The 24,379-nt window shown below is 42.3% G+C and overlaps 1 protein-coding gene across 1 annotated transcript in view; it reads left to right on the top strand.

Annotated features, from left to right (window-relative positions):
- Positions 1–24,379, top strand: part of CACNA2D3 (calcium voltage-gated channel auxiliary subunit alpha2delta 3) — a gene marked incomplete at both ends in the record, with an annotated part of 792,926 nt that overhangs the window by 154,840 nt on the left and 613,707 nt on the right. The window contains one exon of the mRNA XM_082637213.1: positions 5,569–5,685. Coding sequence (XP_082493339.1) covers positions 5,569–5,685 — 117 coding nt within the window. The remainder of the gene's footprint in view (positions 1–5,568; positions 5,686–24,379) is intronic.

The following is a 24,379-nucleotide window of genomic DNA, read 5'->3' as shown; positions in this document are numbered from 1 at the left end:
AAGAGGCATGGCCAACCAGCCCAAACAGCTGCCGTGTCTGACCATCAGACCTGTTGATGTCTCCCAGGGAGCCCACCTCTCATTCTCTGACTCTTCTAACTTTTTTTCCAGTGCTGTTTCCCCAAGTCCTAGCTACCCCAGCCTCCCAATTCCTTGTCTCCACCCAGTTTTATGTCCCTCCTTCCCACTCTGCACACTGAGATTTTTCAAAACCACAAATCTGGTCACTGGGTCCTTCCTCCCCTTAAATCCTTCAGTGACTCTGGTTGTTGTCTGTCTCCACACCCTCAGCCTCCTACCCAAGTCAGGATAAAGTCCAAACTCTTCATCCTAGCACACTACCCTTGATGGCCTGGCCCTGATCACTTCTTTGGCCTCGTCTCTCACCAGAGTCCCTCGTCCTGGCCATCCATGCACCAGTGAAGTGGAACAGGGTTAGTTCCCTGAGCTCCAGGCAGCCTCTTGCCCTGAACTCCATACCTACTGCTCCCTCTGCTCATCCCCTGTTGCATCTCCCCTCTTCCCAGCCTAATCATCCTGTAGGGTTCCAGCAAGATTGAGTGACTGCCTTGACCACCCCATCAGGGTACTTACCACGATGTTGTATCTTCTTTGCCAGTTTACTCATCAGATCATTAGACCATGAGCTTTCTTCAACTTTGCATTACTTATCATGTTGTGCTTGGTGCCTCGTCCCCTGCATGGCATACCATAGACACAAAATAGACATTTGTGGAACAAATAAATGGAGTGTTGGAGACAGAGGTCAAATCCAGACCGGCCTGAATCTTTAATCGGGTGGCATAGTGTCTCTTCCATGTTGGTCTTCCCCACTACCTTCATTTTGTGTGTTGGCAGAAACCCGCTGATACTTTCTGAATTCCTTTTCCCAGTTGAAGAATGCCTGTTTTTTTGTTTTTTGTTTGTTTGCTTACTGTTTTTACACAAAACAAAGTAACTGCCAGAACAGTCCTTGAGGCTGTAGAAAATAAAGCTTTACTGTTGTCGTAGCTGTGTGCGGAGGCAAACCCCAGAGGAGGAGGAGTTAGGGGTATTTTGCCTCCAGGTCGTTCTTGGTACCTTGGAGAACAGGTGATTTGTAGCCCAAACACAGCCACGGTATTAATATATAATTAAGTCCCCTGGGCCGCTTTCAAGGGTCAAGAGCTGCGTCTGCTCCTCTGGGGTCAGGCTCCAAGCTTGCGCCCTCAGAGGCCCAGTGGAGGGATAGCGTCCCCACCTGTGACATCCATTGTGCCCTGCCGCATGACTTTTGCTCACTTGGAGCAGCCTCGTAAGCAGATGCCACCCTTGTTAACTGACGATGTCTCTGGTTTTAGGTATTTGACTCTCTCTTGGTGAGTCCAAGCCACTGTTGGCTATAAGATCAATGAAATAGGCATTTTGATGGCAGTGAAATGGGCCCTCTGAAACAAGTTCACAAATATGTAGACTATCAGTCCTTCACTCCCTACCCCCTAAATTCAAAAGACCAAGCAGTTCAAAGTCAGACCTCGCTAGGTTTAAAACTCACTCTCTAACCATTTGACTAAAACAACTGACTAAAACTCTCTGTGCCTCAGTTCCCTATCTGCAACATGGGGATGACACGTGCCCCCCGGGGTAGCTGTGAGGATTTGACAAATTAATATGTGAAAAGCTTCCGGTGCCGTGCTGGGCCTTTGACACACGGAGGACTAATTTTGCTGACTTCCTTAGGCTCTGCTAATGAAGACATCCTGCTTAACTACACAGATTCTAATTGGGGCCACATTTCCCCAGCAGAACTTTGTTATTAGTGCCCATATTCTATTCTACATATAATTACACCTCTTATATTTTCTAATTTCCAAAAAAAGTATGTTTATTATAAAAATTAGAAAATACAGGTAAGCAGAAAGAAGAAAAATCATTTGCAGTAGCACAGCCAGCTGTGAGCATTTGGCATCCATCCTCACAGTGTGTTTGTGTGTACGTTTGTGTGTGTGTGTGTGTGTGTGTGTGTACGTGTAGGCAGATTAGTAATTTAAAACAAATTACTAATCACCTATTACTGTCTGCAACCTATTGCAACCTTCTGTATGCTAGTTTCCTACATTCTTTTGCACAATTTGGGATGGCTGTGTGGAACTTGTTGTACCGTTGTAGCTTACTCTATCCAGTTGCTGGAGGTCATATTGCTTGGTTTCGTACAGTAGGTACGTTTTTTATGCTTTTGGTGTATATCACCATTCTAAGCTGCTAAGGGTTTGCAATTGATTAATGACTATCACTTGGTTACTCTCTCTGTTCTTCAAAATCCTTTGATTCTAGCAAAGAGTAATGTTTCCTGGTAAGAGTAAAACATTACATCGTTCTGACCCAATTCCAACAGCCATTAACACATCTTGAAAAGCAGAGTGTTTTTTGCTTGTGGGATAACTTCCCCAGGGTGGTGAGAAAGTAGTATGAGGCTTGGCTCATTGGCAAAGAGGACCCATTGTCACATGTCCTAAAGGGAGAGGGCTGAGGCTGGAAGAGGAATAGAACCAGTGAACTGCTGAGTTTGTCCCAGATCTAGAATCCTTGGCTTGGCACAGAGCTTCATGTTGAGCTTACTTAGCTAGGTCACTAGGCACAAGGCGGCTTGGGAGATGCACAGCCCTCCATAAAATCAGCAGCTCCTTTTCACAGAGCAGACTCGGAAGAAAAGAGGATGCGGGAAGGTCTCATCGAGAAGTCGGTGGATAGTCAGAGTTGAATAAATTGATTCCCTTCTAGAAGTCTACTGGGAGAAAAAAACATGTAAATAATAGATATGACCAGAATAATGGGGACCAATATAAAGATCAAAAGATTTAGGTAAAGGCTAATTGTGAAATACATTTTCTTTTTCTTTATCTTAAGCCTCTAGATCACCTTTAGTTTCAGAATTACATAAGACAGATTTATTTCACTGACTGTAAATATTAGACTAACATTAGCTTTGTTTTGTTTTACTCACTTCTTGAACTTTGTATTTTTGGTAGTGAATCAACCTTGCGTATAAGCTGGCCTTGGCTCTTGGCTTTTGGAGCACATCTGGCAGGCAGCAGAGAACCCCCAGAATTTTTGGCTCCAAAGAGATCATTGGCTTGCATTTGAACTTAGGGAAAGTTTCCAGTGACTGTTATTGAAGTTTTATTCATACACCAGAGGACACTGTTAGCCTGAGCCAGGCTTGGGCTGGCTGGAGTCCCACATCCTGGGCCAAGCCCATCAAACTCCCAAGGAGTGGGGAGGTCACGCTTACAGGACCATCAGACAGTGCAGCTGCATCCTTACTTGCATCTTCCTTGTATTGTAGCATTGCAGTTGTTCTGCAACAGGCTTCATCCAGAGAAGTTCTGTGAGTGTCTGCTGTGGTCTGGGGGGTGACCATGAGGACCTCAGCTCCTGGACCATGCAAGCTGTGATGCCAGGAGATATGAGCACAGGATGCTCTGGGAGCTTGGAGGGAGGGTGCAGCCTCCTCACCTTGGGGAACCAGGGCAGCCTTGTCAAAGAGGAGGGGAAGGCTAGAAGAAGGAAGAGAAAGACTCTCAACATAAACACATAAGATTTTTATGGACATTTTCAGGGAGCAGGGAGAAGCATGTCACTTACAACACATGGTCCATTATAGGACCATGCAGAGCCTCTCCGAGCATCTTTTAATCCATGTAGCAGATGTCTGTCTTGGTCCAGACTCAGGCGCTCCAGGATAGCACTTTTTAAAATTTCTTCAGGACCACTTTAATTCTGAGAAACTCCAAGCCCTGCACCTGACATCCAGGTTTGAGGCCCCAGTGCCCAGTCCAAGGGTCTCTTCCTGCTTTTCTGACCTCCTGCTCTGCCAGTGCCCAATGGGCACTGGGAGCTGTCTGTGGCCAGATGCCTCCAGGCTCTAGGGATTTCATTTTAGTCTTAGGGATTGAAAGAATCCTCTCTCTACATTTGTTTCCTTAGAGTCACTCCCTCTGTCCTTAAACTCTAATCTTGTCCTTTTAGGACACCCAGTGTTATTGCCTCAAAGGACTTGGAAATCTAAGCTAAGAAGGGAAGCGTTTTATGTCACACACACATGCGTGCGCGCGCACACACAGACTCACACACTCCCTTCCTTGGGGCAAGGAAAGACTGAGCCTCCTCCCGGTTTATATATTTGAAGGAGAAGTAGAGGAAATGGGGAGAAAACATAAATTTATATGTTAAAAATTTAAAAAGTTGTTATATTAAAAACAACTGCCATTAACAAGTTGTTATATTTTCCATTTCAGAATTTGCTCTCAAGGTCTCTAGAGCCCAGATAACATGTGAAGCCTTTTGTTTTTCCTAAGTAGGAGCTTGGGGTAAGGGGTTAGTAACCGATTCAGGTTTTCCCTCCAAATGAGGGTAAATATAAGGCCCCCAGTATTTTTAGTTCTCCAGACTTTTCATAGCTAAATAAATGTAAAGGATTCCTCTTGACATTAAAAGTATTTTGAGCTCCATTTGGAATGTTTTTTAAATTAATAAGCAATATTTCTTTCTAGTGGGAACAAAATTAAATGTTTAGTTATAGCAAACGTTTTGGCTTTAGGACTCCTTCATACTTACACAATATTGAGGACTCCCAGGAGCTTATGCGAGTTGTATGTATAAATATTTGCTACATTTGAAATTAAAACCAAGAATTCATTAATTTAAAAATTAACAAATTCAAAACATAAAAACTCATTGCATGTTAACATATTGTACATAACATATTTTATTAAAAATAACTATATTTTAAAAAACTAGAGGAGTGGCTTTTTTTTCTTTTTTGCAAATCTTTTCAAGGTTTGATTTAAGAGAAGACAGGTAGATTCTCATATCTTTTTTGTGGTCAATCTGTTGTGATTTGTTAAAATCAAGGAAGAAGACATGCCTTCATATATATAAGCTGTTGGAAAAAAGGAGGACTTCATGGACCCTTGAAAGGGTCTCAGGGACCCTGCAGAGGTTCTTGGGCCACTTTGAGAACTGCCGATTTAGACAAATAAATTACCAGGGTATGTGATAGGTTTTAAATGAAAAGTTGTCTTTGAGAATTTGAGTATACTGTGGGTCAGATTAGTCACTTATGAAGACTAACAAATTATGAAATCTTATATAATGGTTATTTTTATATAAGAAATGTTGCTGTTTTAATGTTGTTTGTACTTAGTGTACATGCTTCTTTTTGTGAGTTCCGTGAGGATATATAGGAAGTCCTCAGTAATTGAAATGAATTGAATTGAATTACTAAAATTGACAGCAAGGACTTTAACATTATAAAAGGTCTATAAGATGCTGTGCTTTGATTGCTTTAGGGTTTATTTTTTTCCTGGGTGCTAGCTAAGCTTCAAGAGAACCAGAGCCAGTTTTCACATTTCTCTCTAGTTGGTTTAATAATTTTGAAATACAGTCCAATCTCCCCAAATCCAGCAGAGACAGCCATATTATAACTTTACTTTTACTTATTCCTTTTAGGTAAATGCGCTCTGACATCGTAGGCATGATGTTTTATGGTATCATGTGCCATGTTAATGTTGTCCTCCCTCCTTCCAGAAATACAAAGAGTATGAGAAGGACGTTGCCATAGAAGAAATCGATGGTCTCCAACTGGTGAAAAAGCTGGCAAAGAACATGGAAGAGATGTTTCACAAGAAGTCTGAAGCAGTGCGGGTAAGTGCCTCTGGTTTCTGCTCTGTACTGCCCGAAGACACAAAGGCAGCTGCAGGCAACGGGCATTGATGAACCCAACTCTCAGAGATCAAAGTTGACTCAGCCATGATGTACACACTTTCTTAAGTCTGGTTAACTAGGATAAGCAGTTACTAGGGGCACAATTACCCTTTCTCCATGTAGGGTTTAGGTGCCAGTTTTCATCTTATGATTGTATGCCTTCAGTGGAGGTGTCCCTAATTGCACATCCACAGAGGATGGCCTCTGGCTGTGTAATGCATTCATTAATTGCCAAAGTACATTCAAGGGTACGTTGTGGTTGAACTAAGCAAATGTAAAAAAAAATTAAGCAATGTTTGCCAAAATATGGAATTGAAAATTTCTATAGGGTAAATGAGTCTAGATGAAGTTGGAAGTTCTTTTTACCTCTATTGGAATATTACTGTAATTATAATGCTTATCTTGACTGGCAAGAGCTCCCTGAAAAAAATTTTTTTAAATTTTTATTGGAGTATAGTTGATTTATAATGTTTTAGTTTCAGGTGTCCAGCAAAGTGAATCAGTTATACATATACCTATATCCACAACTCTTGTTTAGATTCTTTACCCATATAGGCCATTACTCCTGAAATTTTATAGTAGCAGGAGGAATGGAACTGCAGTGCACATGTGCATCGTTTTGGATTTCCAAGATGGCCTCCAACTTTATTCCTTGTTGCTGACAAAACAGGGCATCTGAATTCTTGATTTAGGACATGTGAATGTTGCAATATCCTATGTTAATACCATATTGACACAGGATTATGGGAAAGAATTGCAATCTGAAGAGTTCTTTATTTCTAAAGTATAGTTTACTTACCTTTCAGTTTTATTATTTCCAGAATGACTTTATTATAAAAGTCCATTTCCTATTTTAGTTTTTCTCATCTTTAATTGGCCAAAGCAAATTTCCGCAAGATATTTCTGCTTTAGACCTTATAATCCCACACATTTTCTTGTTTCTAAAACATTTTTGTACTGTTTTGATTTAGGGAAGGAGGGGCTGTAGTTTAGGTAAGAGCATGAGCTTGAACCTGGGTCCAGTATCTGCCTTTGTCACTTACTAAACTTCAACCTTCTTAAAACAGCCTTCATGAGCCTCGATTTCCTCATCTTTAAAATGGGGAAAACTCTCACAGGGAGTGTGAAGATCAAACACAGTAGTGGTTTTGAGCCATTTAGCACAGAACTTGGCACATGAGCAGTGCTCAGTGAATAGTAACTTCTGCTGTTACTGTGATTATTAATTTAAATAATATGAGACTTCTTGGTGGAAACTCTGAAGCGCCTTAAAAGAAAAAAAGTGCTTTTATCTGCCACAGAAATACTGTACTGACAGCCATTCCTAGGAGCTGCATGGTGGCCTCTGGTGTGTCTCTATATCACTCCCTTGAAGCAAGTGGTATTCTTCACAGACAGGGCAGCATGGGTAGGCATTTGAATCTAACAGTCCGAGAACCCTGAGATAAAAATTCAAGAAAAACCCCACACAATTACTATTTTCTGTTTATAAAATGAAAACCCCCTTTGTTGGAACTTTTAGAATATACTGAAAAGTATCAAACAGAGAAAAAAATCACCTGAGAGTCCCACCACCCAGCAGGAAACCAACACTTGTTTTCTTCCTTCTAGTCTTTTTTCTTTACACTTCTGTGCATGTCCTTGTATGTGTTTTTCTTTTATCAAATTAGCAATAGTATTGCCTGTTTGCTTTTGTTGTATCCAGCTTTTTTCACTTCTTTATCCCATTATAGTGTGAGCATTTTCTTGTGTCACTGTGTTTCGAGATTTTCTTAAATGGCTACATAACATTCCAATCTATGGGCGCGTGTGTCATAATTGATTTGACGTTCCTCTGTATCTGGATATTTAAGTTGTTTGTAAACTTTGATATAAATAATGCTGAAGTAAATCTTCTTGTATGTTAACAGCAGATCAGTAGACAGCACCCACTACGTGTTGGGTGCTTCTCTAAGGACTTCGTATACATAAAGTATATATAGGCCTTATCCTGATAACGGCCCTGTGATGGAAGTTACTATTATTATCCTCATTTTACAAAAGAGGAGACTCAGAGCAGAACTTAAGTCACTTCCTTGAGGTCACCTGGGGAGTGGGGGATGGACCCCAGGCACAGGGACCCCAGAGTCCACTTCCTTCATCACTTCCATGCCCTCAGCATCGCATCCTTCAGTGTATGCTGATTTCCTTCAGATGAATTCCCAAACACAGAGACAGTTCTGAGGCTCTGAACCCATCTTTAAGGCTCTTTATGCATATGAAAATATTTCTGTCCAAATAAGGTCATGCCAATCCACAGTCCTTCTAGCAGGAGTGGTGTGTGAATGCACATTTTCCTGAATCCTCAAAAAATGAATACAGATGTTTTGTTTTGTTTTAAATACTAGTAACAACATCGTCAATTGAGAGAAGGAAATGCTATTATTGTCCCAAATTGGATTTCTTCATGAATCACAGAATTTTGGAGTAGAAAGGGACATAAATATCCTTAGGTTCTGTCTCTGCAATTGACAGACAAGGAAGGCCTGCTGTCTGAAATTCATGGGGGCTTGTGAATCATGCTACCGTCATGCAGAGTTCTAATCGGCAGCAGACCCTGGACCTGGGCACTAAGAGGCAGGGGCCCATGTGGTGGGTGAGACATGGGCTCTGGAATAGAGAGAACTGTTCCGAATCTCAGTTCTGCCCCAAGGTGTGAGGCTGGTGAGAAAAGCTGAATAAGCCCATTGGACCTCTTCTCCTCACTTAGCTCCCTGGAGACATTAGGACTCGATGACTTACTAATCCTTAGCTATGTTTATTGAGTTCACTAGGCACCAGGTTCTGTGCCAAGTACTTTGCACATGCCATCTCGTTTCATTCTTGCATCAGCCCTGGGAATGAGACACGTTACTATCATTGGTTTAGAGATGAGCAAACAGGCTTGGCCCTGGTTACTTGGGCAGGCTCAGTGGAGTTCCGTTGGCACCCAGGCTGTAGGATTATAGTGGCTCTGTGTGTATCTGTGTCAAGTGTTTAGCACAGGCCTGGCAAACAGTAAAGGTTCAGTAAATGTTTGCTCTTAATGCTGGTTACAGGACCTCCCAGTTTGTGAATATGTAATAGTGAGAGAGTCTTGAAGCCTCAGGAAGTCCCTGGATGATGACAGGAGGGAACCTAGTTTTGAAACCTTTTTGCCTTAAATTAGTGAGGTGAAAATAAAAAAGACTGATATGGTTGATGTGGTTCCTTGGAGATGGAAAAAATTTTTTTTTGCTCTATTTGAATTGAAATGTTCCCAGAGTAAAGCTATCCAACATTCTCAGAATTATATATTTTATGTATTTTAAAATAGAGTACAAGGCCCTTTGTAAGCACACTTGATGCCATAAAATTTAGGGTAGCTGGTCCAGCAATATGTGGCTCTCCCCTGCTCCCAATCTTTAAAAAGGAAAGAGGGCTTGTATATCAAGTTGGGGTTTTGTCTGGAGACAGTTTCGTCATTGAGATCGGCCTAGTCCCTGTATGGACTGTGCGTCTCCATTGGCAACAGTCACAAGACCATGTGGCATTTGGAGTGAGACGAGGTGGCCACTGACAGGCCTCCTGGATGTTGGCTTATATTAAGGCCAGGGGAGCAGTGGGTGTGACTGTTTTTCATACTACAATTACACCTCACTTCTCCAATAGGAAAGGTTGCTATTGCCCATGGGACTTGTGATATTTTGAAGTGCAAAGACCTCAAATTCCAATTTGCCGGTGCGTTTGCGGTGGACTCATCGCTTGCCACGTTGCACTAGAATGCTCCACTGTGCACCAGGCCCTGCCTTTCCAGTCCATGCCATACAATGAGCAGCGACCCCTTTCTCAAATGTCCCAGGAAAACACTGGATCTTAGAATTTGCTCCATCCCTGTCATGCACTATGCCTAGCAACCTCCCCTTTCTGAGCCCCCATCCTCATCCCTGTCCCCAGCAATCCGAGTCAGGTTAGAGGCCCTGGTGCCTCCCCTAGTGCCTTCCTGCCAATAACGGACTTAGCACCAGGTGCTTATTGATGGTGGATGGCTGGGAGGACTCAAGAACACAGAGGAAAAAACTAGCTCACAAAAAATGCTGATTATTAAAATTTCCATTGATGTATATAAAATATTTATGAGAATGGCAGTAGCAATTTAGAAAACTGCAGTAACACCTTTAGTCTGGTAGAGGGAGGTTCAGTTAGTGCTAGGGGAATAAAAAAAAGAGTATTAGGGTAACGCAGTCCTTTAACATGCCTGTCACCTCTTGGCTGTTAAACAGTGTTGATCTTTTTCTCTGTCTCTTCGGGCTTGATTTCATCATTTCCCCCCATCACTTTTCCCAGTGATTAGTTGAATCAGAGTGATTTTTATCATACTCATCCCCTATTTGAATTACTCTCCACTATGCAATTATCCTATCACAGAAAATCCTGTTTTTCTCCCCATCAGATGTCTGAAGTAAATGTGAAAGCCAGAGTGGCCTGCCCATTACATAACCTCTGTCATCTGATGGATAATGGACTATATGTAACTTTTATTTTTCAGGATAGCAAATTACAAATAACCTTAGCTTCAATAATTGCCATTAACATAATGGTGCCATCATTATGGTAGCCTTTCTTAACTAATATTTTCTAGCTCTTTTTAATGCCACTGGCTTAAATAATTTTTTTCAATTCCACTCGGAGACTTGATGTAGGTTGTTTTAACATTAAACCACATCAGGTTTGATGCAGCAATGCTGCTCTTTGCTTTTGTGTATAAAGATTGTAACCAAAGCATCATCTCCCAACTTCTTTGTTCAAACATATTCATGCTACCAAGCCCTCGATTAATGTTGCTGAGCAATTTATCAAATATTAAGTCCCTATGAATGGACAGGAAATGGAATCAATCTGTCTTCAGTTCATTAACATTTCAAGGGAGATATTTCATATGCTGGACATGGAGGAAGTGATATGTTCCCTGCCAGCTGTGCACTCCCGTTGGGCTGTGTCTAAGTGACACCTGGAAGTGCTCGGCTGTGTTACAAGTCAGAGCTCATCTGAAATATTGATAGGAGGCAAATTTGACACAGCTTCCCTTTTTTCTGCTGATGGTGACAAACTCTTTTCCCTGATTGAGGGAAGGGAGAAGGCAAAGGATGTGCATTCCATGGCAGTAGTGAAAGGGACAGGCTGCCACTGCCTTTCCTTTGTCTTTAAAATCTGAGCCTTCAGTAGAAGCAGCATAAACCATCACACTGATGGAAGGATCATCTGAGGCTCCAGGGAATTCCAAGCAGGCACAGCTAACTGTGCAGTTGGAGGAGAATCTGTAGGAAGTAGATCTGGATAACTGTGGGCATCTCTGATTATAGAGGTAGACTTTTAGGACAGATTCCAGCACAGCCAGTGGGAAGTAATGATCCTCTGATTTCCGTATGGTCCATATAACCCAGATTAGCAGCACACCCTGAAAATAGTAGATAAACCAAGGAAATGACAAACAGAATGACTTAGAGAATTTATCAGTTTATACTAGTGTTCTCCAGAATGGTTTACTAAGGGTGAATTCCCCAGCATGGTTTTTTGCCTTTGATTGTATGGAGCAACCTCGGGGTTATCACACTAATCTGCGCCAGAATTGTAACATCCTTCTGGCTTCCCTGGTGTTCCTGGGTTCGGGCCAGGCACTGATCCACACAGCTTTCTCTGCTGGGCTGTACCAAGTGCAGGCCTCCACAAACTTAAACACTTTTCAAAGAGACAGAAAGGATTCTAGATGGCATCTATTTTGGTAGCGTATTAGGCAAAACATTAAGTATTTTATTTGCTGTTCAAATTTATTTTCTCCCCCAAACAATTAATTAGAAGTGGCTAAACAAAGAAACTTCACTGGGGACTATGAAAAGACATAGCAAGCAAGTTGCAGCTAAACTCACTAAGTGAAGAGTCTAGTCTGTTGATTCCAAACTTTGGGTAAGATATTTCATAAATTTTAAAAGCACTCTGAAGCTCATACCTGCAAATAAACTTAATCCTGTTTCACTTATTTTCTGACTTATATTGATAAAATGATAAATTGATCCTTTGAAAAAGAGTGTTTTGCTTAAAAATAAACATCTGTGCTTCTTGGGAAAAGCTAAAAGAGACTAGATTATATATTAAGGTTTTTTCCCCTTCCTATAGCTACCTGCTATTCATTGCGGAACTGATTCCCATTATAGCTGTACTGTGGAAAGTAATTGCTGTTGTACAGTAATTCAATTTCAGTGTATTCATGCATCAGTTCACCGATAGGGGCTTATCTGGAGAAACCTGGGACTTGAAGGCTTTTTCTCAAGAAATTCCACATGCAGCAAGACATTTTTCCTAGGTAACGAATATCGGCTTTTGCATTTAATAAACATTTACCTTCCCAGAAAAATGAACTTTTTCCCCTGCAGAAGAGATTTATGCCAAGCTTCCAAAAAGCCAGAGGGTACTATTAAAGTGACTTCCTCTAGCTGTTTTTTTGACTGGTACGTGTCTACATATGTATGACTATAAAACACATCTATGTTTTTATGTAAATATATACACTGAGGCATTAAAAGCAGGATGCACCCAAGGAAGGCATGCTCTGACCAAAAATATGTGCTGCAGAAGCGTTTCATATCTACAGGGACTATGCAAACACTTGTGGTATAAAAACTCATCTATATCGGTAGGCATTGTGAAAATTGTTGGTGAGGCTGCTTTCAAAAGCATACTCAGTAAGTTGGAAATGAAATCAACCATTTTGTTTACAGATTTCTAAATTCAGGAAAGATTCTTAAGATGGAACTGATTCTCCCTGTATAAAATGACTCTTAGGTCATAAGGACTCTTTTAATACTAAGTCCAAAATAAACTGAGGTCTTGGGAGTTGAATATACTGAACATTGCTAGGATGGACTTTAGTTATCAACCAATGGAGGTAGCTGTACTTATCTAAAAAGATTTTTCTGCCTTGTGTTCATTTCTGATCTTATCTCAAAATGTCAAAACTCGTTCCTTGAAAAAGGAGTGAATTTGTTTCAGAAAAAAATGTTTTCAGTCACAAATGGAGAAGGAAAAGACTATTATTTTTTTGTGTTGCTGTATCTTGTGACCTATTTGCCCTTCTTTCCTTCTTCCCTCTTTCCCTCCCTTCCTTTCTTCATTCTGTTTTTTTGCTTTTGGCACACTGCTTTGCAAAATTCCATACATATGTGTAAGGAAATTTAGAGCAGAAACCTCAAACCAGAAGAAACACAAAATAGCGACAATCTGGATTCACCAGTTTTGATGAGGTCAGCAAACCATCCTTGGTTAATGGTTGAGGGCAAAACCACATGGATCCATGTGGTCTTCGTGGGTTTCACCCCAAATGGGGTTGGGGTTTCCTCTAACATACTTCAGATTGTATCAACCTGAGCCTCACAGCGAGGCCCAGAAGGCTGCTTTCCTGCCCACATTGAGAGTAAGCAACCAGCCCATCTCCTGAGGGAGATGTGCTTCCTGTAAAGAGATGGAAGGAGAACGGCCAGGCATTGTATATCCGTTTCATCTCCAGTCTCCTCAAGCCCTTTGTTTTCCATCAAACCTGTACGGGGAGTTGGGTTGGCTTGGTGAACTGCATCCTAGCTTTCCTGCCTATTCTAGGGCTGTTGGCCTGTAGAAAGAGCTCTTTGTGGGTAGAACCACTGTGCCAAACCCTCCCCAACTTCATGGTTATTTGTCCCATCCCAAATATTTGACCTAAAACCTCCTTTTGCAAAGCTATGGCAGACTTTGTCTTGGGTTTTCTATGTAGCTCACCTTACCCATGTTGGTTTTCTTATGTTTTTTGCTTTGTTTTTAATGATTATACTATACAGGTTCACTAAAAGAAAAAAGAATGTGCAGAAAAACATAAAGGAAAAATTAGATACCACAGCCCCAGGAGGTATTGAAAGGCACTTGACATCTTTCAATACCTTTTGTTTTTAAATATCTTAATTTTTTTTTTTTTTTTTTTTTGGCGGTACGTGGGCCTCTCACTGTTGTGGCCTCTCCCGTTGCGGAGCACAGGCTCCAGACGTGCAGGCTCAGCGGCCATGGCTCACGGGCCCAGCCGCTCCACGGCATGTGGGATCTTCCCGGACCGGGGCACGAACCCGTGTCCCCTGCATCGGCAGGCGGACTCTCAACCACTGCGCCACCAGGGAAGCCCTAAATGTCTTAATTTTTATGCTTCCAGATGGTTTCCTTATATTTGTGTACGTGTATATGCATATACATGTATATATGTAAACTTCCAAAACATTGGCTTATTCTTTCTTGTAACCAGATTTTTAAAAAATTTTATGTGTTGTGGACATCTTTCCACATTAATAAATATATATTTTTATTCCTTTTCATGACTGCATAATAATCTGATTTCTAGATGTTTCAATCAAGGAGTTCTCTCTTGGTGAACATTGATGTCATTTAGTGTTTCAGTACTATAAGCAATAATATGATAAACTCTGTTGCAGAGAAATTTTTTCCATTTATTTGATGCTTTTATTAGATGTATTCCTAGAAGTAAAATCAAGGCTTTTGGTATACCTTGCCAGCTTGTCCTCCAGATACCACCCACCTGCTTGTGCTCCCACCTGTGTGGTTGGAGAGGTACTATTACTCCACTTTCTTCCCTAACATTTCACTATTATTAGTCTTTTGGTCTTGATCAATGTTACAACAAAAAGCAGCATCTCATTTTACTTCATTTTCTATAACTACTCACTGTTTGGCATGGTGGGTCCTTTCTGGCTCCCTACCTGCCCTACTCCAGGGTTTGGCCTGGGTGCTGGTCCCTCATCATCTCATAGAGGGGTGTGCCCAGGCACTTGCTTGGTATATCTTCCCATTTGTTTATGTTGTTTTCAGCTTCTTCCATCAATGTCTTATGATTTTCAGAGTACAGAGGAAATACTTTCAGCTTTTCACCACTGAATATGATGTTGCCTGTATGTTTGTCATATATGGCCTTTATTATGCTGAGGTATGTTTCCTCTATACCCTCTTTGTTTTTATCATAAATGGATGTTGAGTTTTGCCAGATGCTTTTTCTGCATCTATTGAGATGATCATATGATTTTTATTCTTCAATTTGCTAATATGGTATATCACATTGATTGATTTGTAGATATTGAACCAGGTGGTTCTGACCCCGGCTTCTTTCAAACTACTGCTGCTGTGCTGAGACTCAGAGCATGTGAGATTTTGCATATGCCCCTTAGAGCAGAGTCTCTGTTTCCTATAGCCCTCTGACCCTTCTGTACACAAGTCCCACTGGGCTTCAAAGCCAGTAGTTCTGAGGGGTCATCTTCCTGGTGCAGGACCCTTGGCCTGGGGATCCCAACGTGGGGTTCAGACCTCACTCCTTTGGAAGAACCTCTGCAGTTACGATTATTCTCCTGTTTGTGGATAACCTATCTGGGGGTGTGAGTCTGAACTATATACTGTGTCTCTACCTCTCCTACCCATCTCATTGTGGTTCCTTCTTTGTATCTTGAGTTGTGGAAAGTCTTTTCTGCTAGTCTTCAGATCATTGTAGGTAGTTGCTCTGTAAGTGGTTGTAATTTTGGTGTGCCCATAGGAGGAGGTGAGCTCAGGGTCTTCCTACTTTGCCATCTTGGCTACATACCTCTCCCTCCCTCCCCTTCTTCCTGTTTGGTTGGATCTGATGAAGGAGGACTTGATTTCTAGACAGGGCAAGGAGGAAATGAGTGTTGGGAAGCCATGACTTAGCAGAAAATACATGACTTTCCCCGGTGTTCTCTGTGCCTGGCTGAAGGAGCTTTTGGTCGTAACGCACAGGCTCGATGCTAGAACTAGGGTGTGTGTCTCCCGGTCTGGCACATGTTTCTCTTCATGTGGCAGATGGTAAACATGGGCAGCTCACCACCCCCAAGAAATGGAACAAACTGATGTTATGAGCAAGTTCAAGAGGCTTTTCGTAAATTAGGGAGTGATGTCATGAAGGAGAATTTGGAGTGATGCTGAGAGCAGTTACCAAACCCTTTCCCCCCATCTGGGTTTGGTGTTGTCCCCACTGTAGTCTTTCTGGGTCAGGGCACCCATCTAGAGCCCTGCCCCACCCCTGCCAGCATTAGCTGTCACAGCATCCTGCTTATTTCTTTAGACATGTTTTGAAAGTTGTACTTTGTTTATCTCAGTTTTGACTTGCATATTGTCAGTCTCCACCCTAGAACTCCACTGTCATAAGGGCGGGGACCTTGATGGTCATGTTTCCTTTTATATCTTCAGGACCCAGGCAGGGCACTTGGGTGTCCGTGAATGAATGAACTGGCCACACTGGTAATGATGCTGTCATGCTCCTGCTTGGGATGAGTGTCTAAGCACCAGGACACGGAGCTGGTTAAGGTCTCAGGCATTTCCTGTGTGTTTCTGCCTGCCCTGCCCTCTGCTCCCCACCAAATGATCCATTTCTCCTCTGCCTCACATGTGAAGTTTGGATTTGGTTTATCTTGTTCATGGTTTATATTATGTTTCTTTACAACAAAGAAAATGAAAAACAGTTTCCTTTCACATCCAAAGTGAAATGTCACTTAAAATCGTATTTCCTGTTTTCATTGCCTACTTTTATTCTCCATTTACAAAATTGGTTTTGAAAGATTTCCTGTCACTTAGGTGAAGACCCAGTGGACCAAGCAGCCTGGAGAAGAGGGGCTCATGGCCACGGAGACCCTGTGTGAAATTACAGTGCTGGCCCCTGCTGTTAGCCAAGTAACAATTACACCCCATCTGGGAGCCCATGTGGAGATGCTGGGCTCGCCCTGTGGTGCTCTGCCTTGCTCACTGCAACTAGAAGAACAAGGTGTCGTGTGCAGGTAGATGACATGCATGACACTTTGAAGCAAAGTGAATGGGTCAGGGAGAGCTGAACACAGCAGAATCGCATCAAAAATCTTCTGATCTTCCAGATTATTACATGGTTGTTCCAACAAAACAGACTACTTAGAAAATAATGCCACTTAATTTATACCCAGGCAAGGTGAAAGAAATCTTAAAAGGTTTGTGGGTGGGGGGAAATTATGGTGAATCACTGAAGTGTCACCATCAATATATCCAAATGACAGAATAAAGCAATAATAATAATGATGATGATGATAATAATAATAATAATAATAATAAAAACCCACTAGCTATAATTGTATAAATTACTGGCAATGAATGAAAGGTTTTCAGAAATGTTTTGAATGTGTATTTAGGATGTTTAACTGGGGATGTGTTGCCGGCTTCCGTTGTCTTTTTTTGGTCTTTGCTTAGTTTCCCATATGGAGGTAAGGAGCAGCTGGTCCTGCAACACAGCGAGGTTATGTATGTTTTCTAAATTAGGTTATGAGGCGAAAATGAAAAGGTAGTTAGGAATTCAATGGCATTTCATTTATATTGCATTCAGGGGAGGGTTGACAGCCCTTTCGAATAATCAGAGTCTTTGTCAAAAATCAGCTGGGATATCCTTGATTGCCTATCCCAAGCTGTACAGGCTGCTTGAACAGACAAATAGAGCTTTGTACAATCGAGGGCAAATGAGGATTTGTGTGTGTGTGTGTGTGTATGTGTGTGGTTTTTAATTGATATTTTTATGTGTCAGTTGGGGAGGAAAATCATATCCTTGGGAATATACTTAGAAAGCCTCCCTAACTGTGCACCTGGTGATTCCCAAGCATCCATCTCATCAGGTGTTTGATGGTTTTGCAGAGAGGGACTTCGTCAGGGGCCCTAGAAGTCCGTGGTGGCATCAGCAAGTAGATCCCCATCTAGGTCACGGTGCGAAGTTGCTTATCAACATGCCAACACCAGCCGTCTCCTTCCCCCAAGCAGGTGTCTCTGGACTAGGCAAAGGTACTGGCAGTGCTTTTACCAAGAGGTGAGCAGACAGGTGCCAGCTGCCGAGGGACGATGGAAGCAGCCCCAGGCAGGAGCACAAGCAGACTTGCAGGGGGCGAAGCCTGTAGGCAGCTGTTTGGCCGGCTACATGGTGGCCTCTGTTATGGGGCTTTTGTAGCCATTCAGCCTATCTTCTTGAGAACTTTCCCCAAAGGGCTCAGTGAACCTCTTCCATTGCTGTGCTGGGAGTCTGTCACTACAGTCTCGGTGGCCATGGTCTGTGGTCCACGTGGGGAAATCAGACATGGTAGAGATGAATTGACTCTAGGGAAGTGTATTTAGCCTTCTTCTCTTGGCAAAATGAACATAGAGTGGGATGGGTAGCGGTTCACACTCACAGGAATTGCTTCAGTGGTGATGGGGAACGTCATAGACAGGTTTTACTTGATCTTCCTGGGCTTTGAGAAAAAAATGAAATCACATATGCAAATATGAAGTGATGTAAAAATGTCCATATTTAAAGCTTGAAAAATTGAGAGGTGTAGCCACCCGAGGCCTCCATTCCCACATAGTGACAGTCCAAGTGAAATGCCCAGTTGGTTGATTTCCATGCTGCTTCCCTGTCATTTATGTTGCCGCTCTGTCTCCCCAAAGCACTGAGTTGGCAATCCTTGGATTAGTTAGATTAGGGCCACAGCCTCTTTTAGTGAACATAGCAGAGTGTTTTGGTGTATGAGGTCTGAAAGCTCATAGGCAGGATATTCACAGCATTTACAATTTACTCTGCAGAAAGTAAGCAGTAGTCATTGTCATTGTCACAGTATGGAGAGCTTCTCTTTTGCTAAGCCACTATGCTATGCTCTACATCTGTTATCTCATTTAAATGTTACCATCCTGTTTTGGATTAAAAACTTTTTGGCTGGAGGCGAGGATTGTTCACAGGACACAGGATAAGAAAGCCTTATAAGGAGACAAGGATTTCTTTTTCTTTCAAGTTTGTGATCCACCGATGGGACTGTTTCTGAGATTTTTCTTCACCTTTAACATTTTAGAATTTTGGCCTTTGTTTTGGTCTCTTACTCATAAGTCCTATTTGTTTCATTGTGCCTTTTCTCCCAGCTCAAAGAAGACCTGAGCCATGTAAATAATTCCTGATCTGGTATCATTCACAGAATCAAGAAACAGAAATCAGAGTGATCCTCTCTCTCCCTAAATCCCCATCCCCCCAGCACACACTTTCCTATTAGAATGATGACTGGGACAATATCACACATGAAGAAGGGTATGAAAAATGTTCATAGTGGTTACATTTGAATATGGGGCACTTATCTCTCTGTTCAGGCACCTGATAGAAAAAAATAATTCATCAAACTTTGTTCAAGAAAAAAGAGCATTAAGCCTTCATCAACAACAATATCAAGAGCTTACCATGGCAGGAATGGGACAATAAAGGAGTTATTTTACCAGAATTAACAGGAAGAAATTAGCCCCATGTATCCTTCCTTTTTATCACAGTGTGGTACATTTGCATATTTTGAAATTTCACATTTGCATAGTCAGTGATTTTAAATTAGATTCTCACATTTCCTCTCTGATGTTTGTCATGTGTATAACTTGTCTTAATAACTGAGTTGTTAGCATTTCAAAAACAGTTATCTAATCATTGGCTCAACCCAGAAAACACAGCGCCCAGTTTACCTTTGCAATTTTTTAACCGCTTTACTGACATATAACTCACATATGATACAGTTAACTCAAAGTGTAGAATTCAATGTTTTTTAGTATATCCACAGAATCTGTACATCCATCATCCCAAGATTTTCATCAACCCAAAGAGAAAACCCTGTACCCGTTATCAGTCCTCTTTGTTCCTCCTTTCCGTTCCTCCTTTCTGTATCTATAGATTTACCTATTCTGGACGTTTCATATAAATGGAATCATACGGTGTGTGGTCTTTTGTGACTGGTTTCTTTCACTGAGCATGATGTTTTCAAGGTTTACCCATATTGCAACAAGTATCAACACTTCATTTTTGTTATGGTCAGATATTATCCCACCATATAAGATATACCACATCCATTTATTGTTTATCCATTCGTCAGTTGATAGTCATTTGAGTTGCTTCTACTTTTTAGCTATAATAACTAGTACTGCTATGAACATTTGGGTACACGTTTTTACTTGGACATATGTTTTCATTTCTTTTGGGTATATATAGGAATGGGTTTGCTGGGTCACATGGTAACTCTGTGTTTAACCTTTTGAAGAACTGTCATACTTTTTCTAAAGTGGCCGTATAATTTTACATTGCTACCAGAAGTGTGTGAGAGTTCTGACTTCCCCATATCCTTGCCAACACTTGTTATTTGTCAGTTTGATTATAGCCATCCTGATGAGTGTAAAGTGGTATCTCATTGTGTTTTTGACTTGCATTTCCCTAATGACTAATAATGTTGAGCATCTTTCATGTGCTTATTGTATATCTTATTTGTGTTTCTTCCTTGGAGAAATTTCTATTCAAATCCTTTGCCCATTCAAAAATTGTGTCATTTGTCTTTTTATGAGTTATTTATGTATTCTAGATACTAGTCCCTTAGAAGATATACAATTTGAACATATTTTTTTCCTATTCTGTGGGTTGTCTTTTTAACTTTCATGATGATGGTCCTTTGTAGCGCAAAAGTTTTTAACTTTGACAAAGTCTAATTTATTTATTTTTCCTATTTTGTTGCTTGTATTTTTGGTATCATATCTAAGGAACCATTGCCTAATCCAAGGTCTGTCTTTGTTCTTTTCTAAGAGTTTTATAGTTTTAGCTCTTACATTTAGGTCTTTGATCCATTCTGAGTTAACTTTTGGATTTGGTGTGAGGTGGTGGTCCAACTTCATGTTTTCCATGTGGATATCAGTTGTCGCAGCATCATTTGTTGACGAGTACCCTTGCAATTTAAGGTGAGTTCCTTTCAGCTCTGACATTTAATTGACCCAGTACTATTACCTACAGAGCTGGATCCCTACAGCTGTAATCACAACAGCGCTGTTGGGCTGACTCTGACAAGCACGTAGTAAGCACTTTATGTGTTGTTTGATTTTATACTCACAAACCCCTCTGAGATGGGTCGAGTTACTACCAGTTATTAACCCATGTGTCAGGTGAAGCAGTTGAGGCCCAATTTCTTATTATTATAAGAAAACGATTATACTATAGGTTGTAGGTAGTTGAGATTTCAACCCAGGCAGGCTTCTTTCAACCTCTGTGCTGTACTGCCTGTCCTTAGGTTCTTAATAAGATCCCATAAACATGGCTGCCTGGGACCAGGAGCTATGCTAATAAGCACTTAAGGTGAATGATCTCAGTACTTTTCAGAGCACAAAGTTCATCAGAATAGCCCAGGAAGGTTGTTATAAAGAAGATGGCATTTCACACTTCTAAATTTTAAAAATTTATGTATATCTATTATGACAACAAAAGGGGTATAATTTGTGCCATGGAAAACTTTAGTGGTGCAAGATTCTAGCAACAGCACACACCCACCACCTCCACGTTAGCTCTTTTTTCTTTTCAATCTGATTTGCTGGAATAAACTATGGTCCAACAACAACAACAAAAAAAGAAGATGCCATTTCAGTCATCTAAGAGTTTGCAATTCCTATGAATTCATAGTTGATGTTGCTACGGCCAGTCAAGGGACCACATTCCAGGCAGAAAGGGATTTGCCTGTTGGTTCTCGAGCTTGGCTACACACTGGAATCACTTGGAGGCTTGAAAAAATACTTATGCCCAACCCCTCCGTCAGGGATTCTAATTGACTTGGTCTGGGGTATAGGCTTGGCAGGGAGAATTTTCAAAAACTCCCCAGGAGGTTCTAATGTGCAACCAAGTCTGAGCAGTGCCATCTCATCCTGCAGTGAGCTCCAGGGGTAGCCATTTGAGTCTACTTTTAGAGGTGACTTCCAGAGGCTGATTTGTCCAGGGTTACACGGCTACTAAGTGGAAGAGCTGGGATTTCAGTCCAGGCCTATCTGATTCCAAGTCCAGCTCCTAACCCTTTCATCGCACCCTACAGTGGCTTCCCTTCTGAAGGCAATTTGAAAGGGAGCCTGAATGAAGTGGGTGACATCCCCTGGTCTCAGCGAGCCTTTGGAGAGGGTCATCCGACACCTGTGCCCCTGGGCTGCTAGGCACCCCGCACCCCCATGCCCTCCCCATGCAGAGGCTGTGTTCTCTTGTGGCGTGCCTGTGGGACCTGGGTACAGGTATTCACTTCTTGCCACTTTAAGAGGATCTGGATGTGGTGTCCCAGTCTCTCTAAATCAAGTTCGCATTCTCTCATTTATCAGGTTACTTCATGAGGGAATTGGGCAGGGTGAGTAATGCTTTCAACTAAAGCCTGTTGGAAGTGGGACAAAATGCTCATTTCTTTGAGAATCCCTATGGTTTCAAGGAGGAGAAAATAAAGGTTTGAGAGTAGGGGTGCAATTTATTTGTCTTCTCTTCTTCCCCTAAGCCACCTCCATCCCTATAAGGCCTGCGTGTGGGTATGAGTACTCACCTCATCTGCCCTGTCTGTCCTCAGCCCTGGATGCTTTACCATCCTACGCCCTTTGTGGACTGTGAGCTGTATCCCAAGAAATGGACAGCCTGGGACCTTGGGTTGGCTCCTGTGGGAACTAGATTTACAGCCTAATTAGGAAATGCCGGCTGCCTCCCTAGAAGGAGTTGAAGGCTACTGGGGGAGACAGATACTGAGTTAGAAGTTGGAGGACTGGGGGAGGCTTGGAGGCGAGAAGTCCAGGCTGCTCAGGTGGTGCCCACCCAGGGAGCTGAGGAGTGGTGAGGAAAATACCCCAGGACCTAGGAGACGGCAAAGGGAAGGGGCTCTGGGAAGGAGAAGCAGCACCTGGAGAGGGAGCAGAGCACAGGGCAAGTTGAAGAAGTTGAAAGGAGGGTGGAATGGGGGATGAGTTTGGAGAGAGCAAGACAGGGGGGCACTGGGAGGTCTGTGAGTTGATGGGACCACTTGGGGCCTGCTGCAGTGGGATAAACGAGATCTATTTGTGTGGTTATTTGAATGCCTCCCTTGACCCCCTCCCCCACCCCCACCCCCCACCGGGTCAGTGGCTTGGTCCATCTTGCTCCCTGCATCGCCCCAGCACCTCACCACCAGGCTTGGGGAGCCAGTAGGTTCACTGAAGAGTTGGGGTGTCCTGCTGAGGATGCGGGAAGCTGTGGGAGGGTTTGCATTTCTGTCTCTGCATCACTCATTGGCTGTCTAACTTTTCCTTTGTGGCGAGGGCAACACTGCCGTCTTCCCCACTTTTCTCTCTGCTTTTGATTTATGTTCACCTACCCCTCCCCTCAAAAAAGTTTTCTGCCCTTTCAGTAATCAGAAGCGGTGCTGTGAGAGGGCTCCTCCGAATCTCAGTGGGAGGCTTGGCTTCTTTGTCCTCTGTCCCTCTCCTCTGGCTGAGTACGCTTTGGTGGCTGGAGAGAACTAAGCCAAGAACCCAGCGTTATTTTCACCTACATTTAGCAGATCAGTACAGATTGTCTGACTTTGGGGAGTCTGACCCACCCCTCTGAGGTGTCGGCTCCTTGTGGTAGAAAGGTGATGTGGATCTTCCTGGCATTGCAGTGTTTTCCTAGGGGCCAGGGGGCGATGCTCCAAGGCTTCGTTTGGTCTTCCTGCAGCCCTGGCTTGTCTGAGGGAAGGCAAAGATGCAGATTAGAGAGAACATTTGGGGAAGAAAACTCTGTTGGTAACCTGAGCTCATCAGCCCCAGACTTTCAGTAGGGTGTAGGCTGGTGTCCAGTGTGGGCAGCCTTAGGCCAGCCTCTAATGAAGTGACGTGGGTGGGAAGCCCAGGGGTCACACAGACATAGCTGCCAGACAATTTTAATAGTTATATGTATATTTTAATCCTTCATAGAACAGATATAACTGCTCTTTAAAACAAATTTATCTAAGGTATGTGAGTTGATTTAAAGAAATGTAGTCAGGAAAGGTGAGATGAGGTGACTGGTTGGGGCATGGTTTTTGGGGTGGTTGTAGACTCCCTAGGACTCTGTCATTAGGGAAGGGGACAGGTGAGGTGTACTGGATGTAAACAAAGCAACCCATGCTGAGCTGGAGTGAAACAATGCATAAGAAATAGAGCAAGACTTACAGCATAGTAGTATCTATATAAATTAAAAGCATGTAAAACAGCGTGCATTTTGCATAAACACACACAGTTCAGGATGTCTGTCATATTCATTAGAGTGGGTGTCTATGGGGGCAGGGCATAAGCATGTAGGTCAGGACTGGAGGGGGAAGTATGAATCAAGAGGGGGCTTTGCATGATGATAATACGCTAGGTGTATGAGTAACTCAACCTTCGGTATAAGTTGTAGGTACACACACACACACACAGTGAGCTATAGATAGACATACATCTGTCCACAGGGTGGTAGACTGAGAAGGTGAATAGTATGGTGATGTGCTAACCTATGAAGTTTGAGCAATAGTGTAAAGGTAGAATGATAACCTTTATAATGAATGTTTCTTACTTTTTTTGTATCTGGCCCCCACCTTGTGCTTTACATAGTATTGCATTTTGTTTTCTCAACAACCTTATGAAGTAGGTAGTATTTTTACCCTTTTCACAGATGAGTAAACTACAGTGGAACCAGGGTCATGGAGGGAAAGCATGGCAGAGCAGACGCAGACCTAGTCCATCTGACTCCAAAGCCCCTGTCCATCATTTCTGTAGCTGCGCAACCCCCTTT

Source organism: Mesoplodon mirus, assembly GCF_964341445.2.
Source record: "Mesoplodon mirus genome assembly, chromosome: 12".
Taxonomy (NCBI): domain Eukaryota; kingdom Metazoa; phylum Chordata; class Mammalia; order Artiodactyla; family Ziphiidae; genus Mesoplodon; species Mesoplodon mirus.
Note: the sequence above shows the minus strand (reverse complement) of the source record. Positions and strands in the feature narration are given on the sequence as shown.